Below are 16154 nucleotides of genomic sequence, written 5' to 3'. Positions count from 1 at the left end.
GGACTTCGTTATGTCCAATGTGCCAACGAATAACTAATTTTTCAACTTTACCAGGAAATTTCATGTCTTCAAAGGCTCAAAGCAAACATTGTGGTCATTATCAATTTAATACAGATTTATCTTATCCTCAATCAATTCAATTTTTAATATTCCAAGTTTCGGATCCTTTTCCTAACAAACTACTAGGATGTTTAAAATTCAATTCAATCCATCCCAATCAATCATTCCAATTGCATTTTACTTGACAATTTTTTATGTTTCAAAATGTTCTATTCGGCTCTGTAAAATTGGATTAAATAAAAAAAAAATCTGCAAACTAATCAATGTTGGATCAAAATTCAACAGTTTGGTGCTACAAGCACCCTGAAATATGAAACCCACTTATGGAGTTAAAAACAATTTATTAAATTGATCTCCTAGGAGTCACCCGAAAAATGTCAGTATATTCACAAGACTCATGAATCAAACCTCCCTTTTTATACCCCTCCCAAAAGAAGAAAAGTAAACCCCTATGTTACGAAAAAGCTAGACAGCCTTCAACTCCAAACTCTGACTTTACAATGCTCCTCGTCATTAGTTCTTGGAGAAAAAACCCACAAAGCAAAATGGAAAATTACAAAATTTTTCCCATGGGTCTTAATTCCCTTGGTATGCCATCAAAATTTCCAGAATTTATATCTGACTGTAGCATCGGTCTTTTCCCAATTTTCCAAACAATGCCTTCCGCCAGGTGCTCCTTGTTTGGTGTCAACATTACAAAATTTGGATCAGCTCTTTGGTAACTGCAAAATAGTTAAAACAATACATTCTACATGAGAGACAAGGTCATATGAGCCCAAGTTCAAGTTCAAAAGAAGAGTGTCTCATATCGCTATTTTGAAACAAAATGCATTATATGCCCTTGAGGCACTCTGGACTAGGACCAATTGGCCATTGACAATGTACATGTATTAAAATATTCTAGTTTATCTAACCAAGGAAAAAAGAAACAAACAAATGAATGAACCTGGCTTGTCTAAGATTCTCAACGCGAATGCCAAAACCATAAGCTGTCCCTCCAGTGTGGTCTCTGGTAGCTGCAAAACAAAAAGGGATCATTTTGTACTAGTCCAGTACTTGGACACACCCACATTTAACTAATAGGGTTCCCTCACATGCAAATCAAATCTTATATAATAGAAGCAATTCTATGTCATTCAGGCCCAAATCCAAGAGAATAGAAATACAGGTATAATGGTCCTTCAGATGTCCAAAAGGATCTAGTAAGTCATAGGGTGTCAGAAACATCAAATGGAACATATCTAACATGTGTTCTTCATAAATTTATGAACAATGCACAATCATCATCAATGGCAATTGCATGTTTCGTTACAATAATTGGTATACTAGATAAATGACTCATTGGATCTCCTAGATGTAATTGCTCACTGAAAATTTCATGGAGTTAGAACATCTGTGGGAAATGAAATGAAAATTTAAAGATTTCAGATTTTCATCCCATTGGTAAATATTTCTATAGCATGGTAATCCTGGCAATAAAATGTTTCCAGATATTTAAGTATGTGTATAATTGGGTCATAATAGTTGGAAGTCTGACAGTCTCACAAAAATCTACCAATTAGAGATACCTGAAATGCTGAATGTGAAAGAAGGTTTCCACCATGATTTGAATGCCAATGCTATCGATGAGCTGAGAGGGCCCACCTTTCCCTGCATGGAGGAACAATAAGTGTTTGATGAACGTGATATATTCAAATAGTACAAGCACAAGATTGCACCAAAAATGCTACCTTCAGTAAGAAGTTCTTATTGGCTTGCCAAGATGCAGCTACTTGAAAGGTGGAATCTGGTACGTTGTTTGATTTTGGTACATTGTCTGATTCTGGTACATCGTTTGATGTTTTGATATCATCAACCCTTTAAAACAATATCGCACTATAATCAGTTACCAACAATTTGTTGCATACTAAATATATCTAATGATTTACCTTGTCTGTAATTCAAAGCCAAAATCGATATAATTGGTAATTCCAACTACTTCATTTTCTTCAAGAGGGTTTTTCACCTGTTTAGTTAAAGCAGTTCAAAGCTAGTGAGTACCATATATGTTGATTAAAATAAAAAAAAATATCAATCAAAAAGAACATTTCTGTAGGACATATCAAACCAGGGATAGACAATACCCGTCTTTGGACCACCACATGTTGATAGAATGAGGCAATGAACTGCAGTATAAAAAATTAGTGTTTGAGATCCACGAATAGTTGTATAACATATTATCAATCATGATTTAGGACTTCAATTTCAAGTCTTCAAGTGTCTAGCATTGAGACACAACCATGCATCGTGAAACTAATTAGCTTAAAGTTTTGGAGGTGCTAGAAAACTATTAAACGTAGGCTAGGGTAGGCAAACATTTGTACTTGGAAGCAATTTAAATCTGCAATCAAACTAAAAGAAAACAAACCTGAGAATTTTTTGAAAGCTCAAGACCAAAATTGAATGATGGACTCAAAGGGCTGCCTGATCCCACTGCATACCCAATTGCACAACTCCAATTCTTTAAATTTTTGTACTTTTGACCATCTTTGCTCCCATCTAAACAAAATAAAATAAAAACCAAGATGAACATTTGAAATCAAACTGTATTGAGATCCTAATGTATATTTTTCATTCAATCATTCAAGACCAAAGGAAAAGTCTTAACTCCAGTAATGAAAAAGGAGTCTGACTGACTTACATTCTGGCTCGTACTGGACCCCTGCAGTTAGTCTTCCCATCTTGCTCACCAACCATGCTCTTCTTGGCAATTCATCTTTCACTGCAGAATAGGATAATTACATAGCGCACAGGTTTTATCACACCTTGTAATTATGACTACAATCTAGGTAGAACAACATAATGAAGAAAGTGGAACTGTTACGTACAGGAGAAAGGCATGACTGTGGCTCCAATCGATAAGTTTCCCGAGCCATATCTCAATCCCATAACTCCGTAGTCTTCGGAAGTTATTCTACCGAAGTAATGAGCTTTGTCAATATTTAATATTTGATGTGTGCTTGCACCAACTAGCCCCAAAATCATTTGGAATTTTTATGAGATGGTTTTGCAATATCAACACACCTTTTTTTCAGCAGCAATGGGAAAACTCCAAATGCTCCACAACCATATCTAGGGTAGTAAGCACAGGACCTCATCTGCAAAACCCTGAAGTGACAAAATATGGTACTATGTAAATAAATAATCATGGCTGTGAATATGAAAAACCAGGTATAACAAATGATACTCTTTTACTCCAAAGAGATGTCCCTTACGGATCAGAGTTCGATACGAAGAGGTCCATGAATGTGTGAGGATCATCAACATCACTGCTCAACGAAATAAGCATTAAGAAACTTTGTTACAACATTTACGTTCAACATATCGCCTCCAAAAAAAGGCAATTCATGTACAATGGGAGTCTGAGACTACTTCAACAGTACCTTTGCCAGCGGAAAAATGCATTTCCAACAATACTCTCATCAGGTTTGTGATCAAGTGGACCTGAAACCTAAACAGATTAAGGAAAACAGGGATGCTAAAAAGGTATAATGAAGTAGCATCCGCATGAGAAATATTATAAACGAGTAGAAATTATAAAGCAAAATTATCAAGGATACAGTTGCAACCAAATCGACATGAGGGTCGTCGATTGGCTTTAGCATGATCATTGTGTTGAAATGCCTTGCTTGTTCAAAATAATCCTCAAACAGGCATTTCAAAGCAAGCTTCCCAAACAACAAGTCATAGGACGACTCCAGCATCCTGCATCAAAATAATTCAGAAAAAAAAAAATCCAAATTACAATCAAATGCTGGCGAATTTCAAGAAAGATTAGTCTAATCAGGTATTTTAAATTTCAACATAGCTAAAGGCTTATTGCATTGGCCAAAAAAAAAGGCTAATTTTAAAAACACAAAAATCGAACAAAAATGTGAGGAGAAAAATAAAATAAACCTGTTGCGGGCAGCGAGAGGAGGAAAATCGAAGAGAGGTGGGACCAGCACCATAGGCGGTGGTGGCTCCTTGTTCATGAAGTTCCCCATTTTTTTGGTTCGCTTGGTAAATGCGAATGCTAGGGTTTCTGAGCAAGGACTGTGGAAATGGAACTATGGAAGAGAGCAAGAGAGAGAGTGAAGAAGAGGAAGATGACGAAGAAGAGTTGGAGGGTTGTGTTGTTGGTTACGTGTAGTTCGTTGGGAGACGCGAAATTTGTGATAGAGAGAGAGAGAGAGAGATGACGAAGAAGCGTTGGAGTGTTGTGTTGTTGGTCAGGAGACGCGAAATTTGTGAAAACCGCGCCCGCAAATCTCTCCTCTCCTCCACGACGGTTTCAAGGTACAGAATGATTTCTGTAAGTAAGCAACCACTTAAAAGCCCAAAAATACCTTCCCTTTTTTTTTTTTTTTTGGGTCTGATGAGGGACAAGAGGCCCAGATTCCATAGAACAAGATTGTTGACCCGTGACCCAAATCATCTTGACCAGCAACTCATTTAAGGCCTGGAGCCCATGAGTTATGGCCCAAGATTAATGCTGAGAGCCTGACATTTGGTCTAAATTACATGATGGGGGTAGGCAATAGGCATGTCAATGGATCCAGTTGACTTGTATTCAAATTTGAATTCAATCTTTAATTAATATTATAAAACCAGAAGAGGGAGAAGAGGGGTTTGGTGTTACAACTTCGCCAAAAATAAGATTGTCTAAATTATCTTTCATTCAACAAATAGTCCTATAAAAACAACATAATAAATGAAAGTATAGTTGTAAAATATAATTATTAAAATAAAATTAAAAAAATTAAAAAAGACATCCTACCACGTTAAAATGTGGAAAGAATAGTAGAAAGTTATGTGGGAAGTTATAAAAAAATTAAAATTATCAATTCACATGCACGTAGCGCGTGCCAAGAGGCTAATAATATGATTATGAGATTCAAATCATATTTAAATTATTAGATTTAACTTATCAATTCATATCTGATTTAGTTTCAGGTTGAATAAATTGTAATCTATATATATCTTTTGTTAAGGGGTTAATGTGCAATTAGCCTTTGTGAGTTTAGGAGCAAATTAGTTGTAAAATTCAAACAATGGATCTCTCATGTTAATAAAAGTAAGAATTTATCATCTAAAATTTAGATTAAAAACTACGAATATTTGATTAAAAATTTGAAATTACGTGACTCAAGTGAAATAATGATTAAATTATGGAAACCAAATTAGTGTGATTGTTCTTATAAGTACAATGTAGTTTTTTTTTTTTTAATACAAGAAGTACAAAGTAATTTCATAAACATGCAGTGACTTTATCTTAATTTATTTAGCGTACACAATACACTAAAAGTGTTTTATAACTCAAAAAATGACATTAATTAAAGAAAATATGGTTTGTTATTTGAAGTCACTTTTAATTAGAGAGACAATTAAGTCGTATTATGTAACAGTGTACAAGTTGTATGACTTGTATCACATGTGTGCGCAACAAAGCCTAGTCAACCATACCATACATGATCTGCCTAATTGAGACAAATGATTCCAAATTAACCCAATTAACTTGTTCATCAATCAAATCATGTTAGGATTAACTTACATATACTGGAAAGTACTCAAACTTAAAATTAGATATTCTCTTTCTTTCTAAATGAAGCTTATATGGATCTGGCCTACTTGTGAGTGACACGAAGAGACAATTTGATCTATCAATATTCGACCAGAAAAAAAAAATTAATCTATCAATGTTATCTGGTGCGATGTGATCTATCAATATGCCATGTGGATCTGGTGCGATGCACCTAATAATTTCCTGGCTGTTAATCGTTTTCAGATGCAAGAGAAAACCTGTCACAAAGGCTTTGTTGTTCCACTTCCATTCAATTGCCGTCCCTCTCGAACATTTTATACTTTTCAGTTCTTTGTTTGCCTTCAAACTTCAAAGGCTGGCTCCTGTGAACTCTAGAGATGTCTTTCCGGTAATGTCATTTCAAGAATGTGTTTAGGTTTTGAATTCACGGTAGGCACGTATATGAATATTGTTAGGATTTAGGGTTTATTGTTACATTTACTAAATTTAGGCTAAACGATACCTTTGGTTTTTATACTTTTAAGAAAATTTTACTTAGGTTATGTTATTTTAATTTTGACAATTTCAGTCATATATTTTTAATATAATAACAATTAGGATATAGGGTTTAGGACCCTAATAATTTTGACGTAAAAGAAAGCACGTGAGTGATATTTCAAATATCTTAGTCCACTTAGATATCTATGTGAATTCTCTACCCTCCATTAGACACTTTCAGTTTGGCATTGAAATCCCTTATTTTTTGTGTTATGGCGAGTAGGGCTTACATATGCATCCAAGGGGATTAAAATGTTTAAAATGCCACTCACATATGAAGCATGTCAGATTTTTGTCAATAATTTAAACGATGTTAATGATTTGAACTTAATTGCTATCGTATTAGAAATACATGACTGAAATTACTAAAAATAAATAAAACAACAAGACTACTGTGAAAATTTTATAAAAATATAGGAATTAAAAGTATCATTTTACTTTAAGTTTACTAATCAAATTTTGTTTATAAAAGGATGTAAAGGTCTTTTATTTATATTTCAATTTAATGAATAGATTGCCTAGTATTATTGCATGTATGATATACTCGAAGAATTTCAACTTGAGTTTGTTTCCTTGCAAGCAAACTCTGTTAGATTCTAACGGTCCTACTTGGACAGTTGGACTAAGTTTCTATTTTCCAATTGCATCGATGTGAACAAACTGAGACCCCACCAGTGATTTTTCCACTTTATGAACTTTGGGTGGCCGATCCAAGATCACTTTTTGAAGATTATGCTCTAGTGGCTCTAATTTCTCATGAATATACCACGAATGTGTCTTATTTTCCAGTCCCTTTTTTGACCAGCTTCAAGTCTTCAACCGCCTCCTCAGCTTTTGAATGGACAAGAACACCGTACTAGTACTCTACAACTTCATTATAATTAGCCACAAATTTATACAAATACTCAAAGATTACTGAGGTTGCCAATTAATTCCAACCAATTTAACGTTTATGGGGTCGGCATGTTTGATGTTTTCTTTAACTATATAATCCAATAGGAAAATATTTTATCTATCACAAGTGTATAGATCAAGTTGTATATACTCTATGTGTTTATTTTACGAGACTTATCACGTAATAAAAAAAAATTAAATATTTGATTCATAATTTTAATATATATCATTCTCTCTCGCTACTTTGGACTGTACTATTATTTTTTTTTGGTGAGGTGAGATCAATTTATATGTTGCCAATTTTGGTCCACCTAAAACCCAAGTCCTTCCCAACTATATTCCAATTATGCCATAAGCACCTTTTCATACTTTTTTCTTTCTGATTGTTTATATTTTCAGTCACCTATTATTTTTAGTAGAACAGTCACCTATATTCAAATTAAGCAATAAGCTCAACCTCCTCACACTTTCATTAATTTTCTTCACAAATATACTACATCTTTTGTAAGGTATTGGCTTTGTTTCCTTTGTTCATTTTCTCTGGTTTTTAGGGAAATAGCTCAAACTACCGGCCAAAAAACAAGCTCAAACTCTATTTTTTAACTTTATTTCCTGAAAGTGCTTAATATAATTTTCTTTTGTCAATATTTCATCGCAGTCAGTAATTTTTCCTTTCCATCTCTAACATTTTTGTTTTGTATTGATTGCTTTTGTACCATAATCTCTATAAGCTTCGATTTTGCAAATAGCTCATATATATCAAATTCGAATTTAGCCCAATACACTATAATTTCTCTATCCACTATTTTCCTCAATTCCTTCTTTATTCTTTTTTAGGTTCTCTCATTTGATATTGTTTTAAATTAATCTATAACAACAAAATTTGAGGTACGTAATTGAAAGTTTTAATTTTTTAATCTTTCTTAGTTGGAACTTGGAAGTAATATTTAAATTCAAACTATAATTTGTACTAAAAAGGGAAAGTCAATATATATATACATTTTTATTTCATTTTGTTAGTTTATTATTTTAAGGCATATATTTAAGAATAAAATAACCGTTAATAATAACTATAAGACAAACAATTAACAATTCAAGGAAGAAAAGAAGAAAAAAGGAAAAAAGGAAGGAGGAGGGAGAGGGACGGCGAGTGAGTCTTCAGTGGTGCGTGCTCCAGTGAATCATCTCTCACATGAGGTGGGACCCACATGGGGCATGCCCCATACAAGATTTATCCGAGGGACGGCTGCATATAAGGCAAAGTATGGCGCGAAGTTCGACGAATGTTCCCTTTCTCTAGCAAAGCAGAGCTTGTTGGGTGTGGCGTCTCGTGAATGTAGGAATTCCTTCACCCTCTTCATCTTTCATTTGGCAATCTCATATTTGCATTTTTATGCCTATAAACTCGTATCTTGGCAATCTATTTGTTTCTTATAAATGTTTTCTTATCTGGGTGGGTTTAGATTCATTTTTTGAAAACCAGCGAGAGGCCCAAGACTCGGATACGTTTGTTCTGTCACTCTGTAGCAGGAGCCTCTGAGACAATTGGTTAGAAGAATCACTGTAAGTACTGGGGTTTAACTGTTTGATTGTATGTCTTCAATGGGTTGTTCAATATGGGGTGGGGTTGTTATGTTTAAAATGTTTTGGTTGTGTTTTTCATTCTGGGTTTTTGTTTTGTAGTATGCTGATGTGTTCTGTTTGTCAATTTTTTGCTTTTTATGTCCTCACCCCTTTTTGGGTGAAAGCAACTTTTTGAGGGTAGTAGTTATGACACCTCTGTTTGGACGATGGGTGGTTGTTTTCCTGGGGATTGAAGTTTCTGCTTAATAATGCAAATTAAAAGATCTGCTTAATCTAGCTATTTTGTTTCTACTTTTTACACCACTTCTTTTTCTACCATCTTTTGGCCATATTTTGGTCTTTCTCTTTACATCTTTGCTGATGAATCAGCTTATAATTTTGTTTCTTTTCTTGGTAGGTTCATTTAACTCCTTTTCTATTATTGCAGTTCTATGACGACCACATTGTATATAGTACTTTTTTTTTTTTGAATGACTGAACTGCTGATATATTTTTCTTTCCTTGATCTTGTAAACCCACAGAAGGATTGCAATGACAACTTGTATTCCCGCTGGAAGTGGCAAACTGCAGTATAGAGTGGGGGACATCAAGGGACAAGGTTGTAGAAAGGCTTCTTGGGTTTCCAGTGTGTCATTTAATGGATGCGTACAGAAAGAGATTTCATGGTATCTGATTACTGCCCTGGTCCTGTAGTTAATTTGTATTAGTAACTTGCTTTATTTTTCATATACAGCACTCCACATTCTTCTGAAGTTGATGCCACTGCTGCTCCACCGTATATATTTTGTATGCACACTTGTTCATTATGTAATGCCACATTTATGCTTTTTGTCATAATCATCCTTATTTAAGTGTTTAATGATAGTACCTTAGTTTGTAAAATATCTCAATGAAGTAGACTCTTTCTTTCCCCTCCCTTAATTCATCATTTATGCTTTATTCCACAATCATCCAGGTCATCTGGAGTATCAAAGTTCTTGCAGATCCAGAGATGTAACTTTTCCCAATCTCCAATTAATGAGAACTCAAAGCCCTTAAGAACAGTCACTTCATCAAGCTTGAGAGATGATTCCATCAAGTTTTTTGATTTCACTGTTATTGGTAGTGGAGTTGCTGGTCTCCGCTATGCCCTTGAAGTGGCAAAACATGGATCTGTTGCTGTGATTACCAAGGCTGAGCCTCATGAGAGCAATACAAACTATGCTCAAGGTGGTGTTAGTGCTGTGCTGTGTCCTTCGGATTCTGTGGAGAGTCATGTCCAGGACACCATTGTAGCAGGGGCTCATCTCTGTGACGAGGAGACTGTCAGAGTATGTTATAAAACCAATGACTTCTCCATATACTATCCATAATCAACTCTGATCTGTGCCTCTGTGGGATATTGCAGTCTGATATGTTATGGGTTTTACTTTTTATTTTAATTTTCTTAAATTTTGTGTTTGGGTCTCTTTCATGTGTACAGCAGCAAATAGTTAAAAGAACAAAATTAAATGGGATGCAGTGCAAGTGAAGCAGAATGTGTGGTTCAGTATCAGTGCCTTATTTTTATGTAACCTCCCACATTATTTACTTTGTATATAATTTACCCAGTCAAAATGCAGCCACTTAGTAAAAATGTAAATGAGAAACATTAAGTTCATGTAAAACCGTTTTAATGTGTTATTGTGAATAGGTATATGTATGTGCTTGTTTCTGCTTTTTCTCAGGTTGATTATTTTGTCCAGGTTGTCTGTACAGAGGGACCTGAAAGAATTAGAGAATTAATTGCAATGGGTGCATCATTTGATCACAGGGAGGATGGAAACTTGCACCTAGCAAGAGAGGGGGGTCACTCTCATCACAGAATTGTTCATGCTGCTGATATGACTGGAAGGGAGATTGAACGGGCTCTGTTGGAAGCAGTTCTTAAGGATCCTAATATCTTCATGTTTGAACACCATTTTGCAATAGATTTGCTAACTTGTCAGGTTCACTTTTTCCTCATGTTTTGTTTGTGTGAGAGTGTGTTTCACTTGCTCCTACACTAATTGGATTTAGTAGATTGACCTTCAGAAGAGGCAACTAGTTCATATTGTAGTATTATCTTTAAGAAACACCTGGGAAATAAATGAAAGGTTCTGTGGTATAAATTGTCTCCATGTTGTTTCGATATAGTGAAAACTAATTGATGGAATTGTGTGAATACTTTTCAGTTGTTTGCTAACATAAGAATGTTTTCTGCAATGCAGGATGGTTCTTACACAGTTTGTGTTGGTGTTGACACTTTGAACACAGAAACACTAGAGGTGACTACAATTTACCTCATATTCTATTAAAATTTTATAGGGCAATATTTTAAAAAAAGAAACCGATACCATCATCATCATCTGTGCCTTTGTCCCTTAATGGAATTCTATTTCCATATTTGAAATACAAATTTTCCTTTTTTACTGTCAGGTGATACGGTTTATTTCAAAGGTGACTTTACTTGCATCAGGTGGGGCTGGACAAATCTATCCGACAACTACAAATCCTCCGGTACTTCATGTTTTTGAAGTTCTCCTGTAATTGTTGTTTCCCTCTGTATTTCCTAGAAAAAAATGCAATTCCTTTTAATGTAGTTAAGAGACAGAAATATTGTGATTGTATAAAATAGTAGTTGGAGAATGATTACCTGTCTTGTCATAAGTATAATGCTCTATCTGACTGTTCTTGATTTTTTCTTGTAGGTAGCCACTGGAGATGGAATTGCTATGGCTCATCGAGCTCAAGCTGTGATTTCCAACATGGAGTAAGTAAATGTGTATTTATATCACTATATAGAAATAATTTTGGGAAAAAAACTGCAGTGCTGGTAACACTGAGCAATCAAATATGTAGTAATATGGTTTTAATGTTCATGTGAGACAATCCGAGGGTCATTTGGTAAAGTTGAATAAAGTCATTACACCTTGGTTTCACAGCACTTGAGTTACAGAAGTTTTTCTTCCAGAATGGTGTGAATGTAAAACACTCTGCTGTTGCCTAAACTGGAAATTTATTTTTAAAATGATTCACCAGTGGCAAACCAATGTTCTGATACTTTGTAAGGGTAGAACTGGATATGGGGTAAGCACATAGCTGTTAAAAGTGTTTTGTTAGAGGCTTTTGAAATTGTTAGCTACCTGCCTTTTAAGTTTCTATAGTTATGGTTTTCTTATGCAGATTTGTTCAGTTCCATCCAACGGCCTTAGCTGATGAAGGCCTTCCTGTCAAACCTACCAAGGCTCGAGAAAATGCATTTCTCATCACTGAAGCTGTCAGGGGTGATGGAGGCATCCTGTACAATTTAGACATGGAAAGGTTCATGCCACTCTATGATGAACGAGCAGAACTTGCTCCCAGGGATGTGGTGGCAAGAGGCATAGACGATCAGCTTAAAAAGCGTAACGAGAAGTATGTGCTACTTGATATAAGTCACAAGCCCAGGGGAAAAATTCTCTCACACTTCCCTAACATAGCAGCTGAGTGCCTTAAGTATGGCTTGGACATAACTTGCCAGTCAATTCCTGTGGTTCCTGCTGCTCATTATATGTGTGGGGGAGTCCGTACTGGACTCCAGGGAGAGACAAATGTGCAGGGCCTGTATGTGGCAGGTGAAGTTGCTTGCACAGGTTTGCATGGAGCAAACCGACTTGCTAGTAACTCATTGCTTGAAGCTCTGGTTTTTGCACGCAGAGCCGTCCAGCCCTCAATTGATCACATGAAGAGCTCTAGTCTTGATGTAAGTGTTTCAGATTGGTGGGCAAGACCAGTTGTGCCTGTGTCACTTGGGAGCAGTGCCATCAACAAAATTCTAAACATGACCAGGGAAGTAAGAAAAGAAGTGCAATCTATAATGTGGGAGTATGTGGGAATTGTTCGGTCTACAACAAGGCTCGAAGCAGCTGAGCAAAAGATTGGTGATCTGGAGGCTAAATGGGAGGACTACTTATTTCGGCTAGGATGGGAACCCACAATGGTGGGGCTTGAGGCTTGTGAAATGAGGAACTTTTTCTGTTGTGCAAAGTTGGTGGTGAGCAGTGCCCTTGCTAGGCATGAGAGCCGTGGGCTTCACTACACAATTGATTTTCCTCATGTTGAGGAAAGTAAGAGGCTACCAACAATAATATTCCCTTGTTCATCTGTAAAGAGTACATGGAGTTCACGACAACTACACAAGCAACCATTGTGTTAGGATCTGTTTCACTCTGTCCTGCTAATACTTGAAAGTATAAGGTTCTTATTACAAATAATATTTCAAATTTTAGCTTCCCAAACTGTTTTGGTTCGGATCGAAGCATCAGCAATTTGGGCAGCTTCTGGTTAAAACCGCACCAGGTTGCACCTTTACTTTTGGTTTCTGATTTTTTGTTTTTTACCTTTTATACTGTGTTATTGATTCTTTGTTATAAATAAAAGACCAGAGAATTATTCAAAATAATTTTGAAATGGTTATGTTTGAATTGAATTTGAATGCATATTTTCGTAGTGAAGAAAGAAGGAACAATGTGAAATGTAAATTATATCAAGTGCAATCATCAGAACTGGTGAAGTTTCCTTAATCTGTTTACTTTGGTTTGGCACCATTTTTCTTTCCGTACCATGGTGTAAATTAACCATTATTCTTTTGTATTTTTCGGTTAAAAAAAAAAAGAATAACTGCCTTTGCTTTTTTCATATAAATTTTTGTCAAAGAATCGTAATAATAGTTGGCCCGTGATCTATCAAATCAGTTTTTATCATTGAAAATAGGGACCATTAAGCATGGAATTCAATGTCGGTGGACCACTACTATTTGTGGAATCTATGCAGTATTTCATTATAACTTTTTTTTTTTTTTTTTTGGGAAATTAGATTAATGATTTATGTGATTGAATTCTCTCCATGAAAAATGGTGGTAATGTCTTTGACAGGTCCACCTTCAATTAATAAGAGGGTCCAACATGCTAGAAACAGACATGGTTGGCTCTGTCAATGAGTCGGTCTCTCTTTGTATATATATGCTTAGTTTGAGTGGATAATGGATGCAAGTGTGAGTCGGTCACTTCACTGTACATACTTGTTCATATTTAACTCCAAATGCTGCTCCAATTTGTTGCTAAGCCTCCCATGGATCTTTTCAGGCTGCTTTGTGCACTTGAGCTTTTAGTTTTGGTAGTGAATGCTGGTGGTGGTGGTGGTTCTGGGAGTTGTGGGTTTCCAGCTATATACAACTTTGGGGACTCAAACTCTGACACTGGAGCTATTTCAGCAGCCATATCTGAGGTTCTTCCACCCAATGGTGAAAGCTTCTTTGGATACTCTACTGGACGCTTTTCTGATGGTCGTCTTATAATAGATTTCATAGGTAAGAGCCTAAAAGCTAAGCAACTTCTATGTTTCTTGGGTATTTTGTGCCCATTAATCTTTTAATATGTGCAGCTGAGAAATTGCAGTTGCCATACCTCAGTCCTTACCTGGACTCACTTGGGACCAATTTCAGGCATGGTGCAAATTTTGCAACTGGCGGTTCATCCATTAGGATTGGAGGCTATAGCCCATTTCATCTTGGCATTCAACTTTCCCAGTTCACACGATTTAAGTCTCACTCCATGGCTCTCTATAAACAACATAGTTCAAATGGTCAGTCTCTTCTTTGTCTCACTTATATAGTATTAGCATGTGCATCAGTTCCATTTTGCTATACCAGACAGCAAACTCATTCAATTGAAATTGGTAAATTTTGGCACCAGGAGCACTTCCTAGGCCGGAGGACTTCTCAAAGGCTCTGTACACATTTGATATTGGTCAGAATGATCTTGCCTATGGTTTTCAACATGGGACAATAGAACAAGTTAGAGCCTCCATTCCTGATATCCTAAGCCAGTTATCCCAAGCAATATATGTATGTAATAAGCAACAGCAGTTACTTGGACACTTAGACTTGACCAAAACATTGACATATACTAATTTACTAATTCCATTGTGGCATGTTTCAGCGACTATACAAGGAAGGGGCGAGATTTTTTTGGGTGCATGGCACAGGCCCACATGGGTGCTTGCCCTATAGTGTTATTTATGATCAATCAAAGCCTTATAATCTGGACCAAAGTGGCTGTGTGAAGCCTCTGAATGAGGTTGCTCAGGAGTTCAATAGGCAGCTTAAGGACAACATATCACAGTTAAGGGCACAGCTCCCTCTTGCAGTATTTACATATGTCGATGTGTATTCAGCTAAATTTGCACTAATTAGTAATGCAAAAAATCAAGGTAACTTCAATGATCATTTACAAACATGTTTAGAGCATCCTATGATGAATGAACCATAAAGTTAAACATTTTTGTCTAATTTTTGTGTACGATGATGACAGGTTTTGTTGATCCATTCGACTTCTGCTGTGGCAGTTACTATGGGTACCATATTGATTGTGGACAAAAAGCCACAGTGAATGGAACTGTCTATGGTAATCCTTGTGATAATCCATCAAGCCATATTAGCTGGGATGGCATACACTACTCTCAGGCAGCAAACACATGGATTGCTAATCGCATTCTCAATGGCTCACTGTCCGATCCACCAGTTTCAATCTCGGAGGCCTGTTATCGTTCCAAGAATGTATGAGCACCATGAGAGATGAGTCAATAACCACGGTTTGTTTGATTGAAAATTATTTAGTAGATTACTAATCAATAATCATTATCTACGATGATCATAGTTGTCTTAGCCTTTTGAGCATTACTACTCTTATTCCCTTGTGGCATGTTTGTTTGAAGAGTATCTCAGTCCGGACGTGGAAAAGATTGGAGTCTTTGTTTGTTTTAGACTTTTTGCTGATTTGTCCACTAGGAAACTTTAAATCATGTTTTGTCCACTAGGAAACTTTAAATCAGAAGTGCTTCCAGTTTTAAGGAAAGGGAAGGGCAACCCATAAATGCCTTCTTTGGTAATCTTTTTTTTCTGGCCAGCTTCTTTTGGTAATCTTAAATTGTCATTTTGACCACTGCAAATACTTTCAGATGTTCAGTCACCTCAAAGACAATTGCTTCCCCAACTACTATGATAAGTTTTGACTTTTGTGGCTTCGAAGACAAATAAGCCATGTTTTAGACTTTTACTTCGAAAGCACATCATGTTGATAGTTATGTTCTAATTAATGTTCTGGAAGCAAGTGTCAGAACTTTCTTGCTCATCACCCAAACTCTCACTGCTGGCTTCTAAGTTATAAATGAGCTGCAGATTTGGGTCCAAGTTTACCTTTGAGGCACTCAAACTCTGATAAACACAGAAAACTCTTTCATCATACTAAACCCTTATCCACTTGGGCAGCACTTGTATGAAAACCACCTTTTCAATTTGCAGAGGATCACAGAAACCCCAATGTCATTGTGAAGAAATTGCAACAATGTCATTTTTATATATCCTTCATAACTTAAATTAATAAAATTTTGTTCTAAACAACTCAGACATTTTTTAGCTGGTGCCTTTTAACATTAGAGTTAGCATCTCACTCTTATGTTGTAAGAAGCAATTGAAGTA

The 16154-nt window shown here is 35.9% G+C and overlaps 3 protein-coding genes across 3 annotated transcripts; 2 read left to right on the top strand and 1 right to left on the bottom strand.

Moving 5' to 3' along the window:
- Positions 1 to 372: 372 nt before the first annotated feature.
- On the bottom strand, positions 373 to 4359 carry LOC147288729 (beta-galactosidase). Its single transcript, XM_086240587.1, has 14 exons — positions 3997 to 4359; positions 3660 to 3804; positions 3483 to 3550; positions 3315 to 3368; positions 3124 to 3207; positions 2928 to 3013; positions 2741 to 2821; positions 2468 to 2598; positions 2184 to 2225; positions 1989 to 2065; positions 1791 to 1917; positions 1629 to 1710; positions 1007 to 1076; positions 373 to 782 (listed from the first exon to the last, which is right to left on the bottom strand). The coding sequence occupies exons 1-14, from the start codon at positions 4083 to 4085 to the stop codon at positions 614 to 616; spliced, it is 1305 nt and encodes a 434-aa protein (XP_086096713.1). The 5' UTR covers positions 4086 to 4359; the 3' UTR covers positions 373 to 613.
- Positions 4360 to 8294: 3935 nt separating this feature from the next.
- AO (L-aspartate oxidase) lies at positions 8295 to 12908 on the top strand. The gene is given in 10 exon segments (XM_086238915.1): positions 8295 to 8390; positions 8518 to 8617; positions 9160 to 9303; positions 9594 to 9948; positions 10363 to 10605; positions 10867 to 10923; positions 11075 to 11155; positions 11347 to 11408; positions 11822 to 12822; positions 12825 to 12908. Coding segments are annotated over 8 exon segments (1974 nt in total). The 5' UTR covers positions 8295 to 8390; positions 8518 to 8617; positions 9160 to 9169; the 3' UTR covers positions 12866 to 12908.
- A 741-nt stretch (positions 12909 to 13649) lies between these two features.
- Positions 13650 to 15866, top strand: LOC147288727 (GDSL-like Lipase/Acylhydrolase superfamily protein). Its single transcript, XM_086238916.1, has 5 exons — positions 13650 to 13985; positions 14060 to 14260; positions 14371 to 14522; positions 14617 to 14887; positions 14989 to 15866. The coding sequence occupies exons 1-5, from the start codon at positions 13718 to 13720 to the stop codon at positions 15237 to 15239; spliced, it is 1143 nt and encodes a 380-aa protein (XP_086095042.1). The 5' UTR covers positions 13650 to 13717; the 3' UTR covers positions 15240 to 15866.
- Positions 15867 to 16154: the final 288 nt, after the last annotated feature.

The sequence above is a fragment of the Dryas octopetala genome, chromosome 4 (assembly GCF_963921425.1).
Source record: "Dryas octopetala chromosome 4, drDryOcto1.1, whole genome shotgun sequence".
Lineage (NCBI taxonomy): Eukaryota > Viridiplantae > Streptophyta > Magnoliopsida > Rosales > Rosaceae > Dryas > Dryas octopetala.
The sequence above is the reverse complement of the archived record's forward strand: the minus strand, read 5'-3'. Positions and strand labels throughout refer to the sequence as shown.

Excerpts from the sequence above, each read along its gene's own strand:
- LOC147288729 (XM_086240587.1), bottom strand. The coding sequence starts at position 4,085 with ATGGGGAACTTCATGAACAAGGAGCCACCACCGCCTATGGTGCTGGTC. Across the intron at positions 3,369-3,482 it reads GCATTTTTCCGCTGGCAAAG|TGATGTTGATGATCCTCACA; the intron begins GTACTGTTGAAG and ends TTCGTTGAGCAG. Across the intron at positions 2,822-2,927 it reads CACAGTCATGCCTTTCTCCT|TGAAAGATGAATTGCCAAGA; the intron begins GTACGTAACAGT and ends CCTATTCTGCAG.
- LOC147288727 (XM_086238916.1), top strand. The coding sequence starts at position 13,718 with ATGCTGCTCCAATTTGTTGCTAAGCCTCCCATGGATCTTTTCAGGCTG. Across the intron at positions 14,261-14,370 it reads TAAACAACATAGTTCAAATG|GAGCACTTCCTAGGCCGGAG; the intron begins GTCAGTCTCTTC and ends TTTTGGCACCAG. Across the intron at positions 14,523-14,616 it reads AGTTATCCCAAGCAATATAT|CGACTATACAAGGAAGGGGC; the intron begins GTATGTAATAAG and ends GGCATGTTTCAG.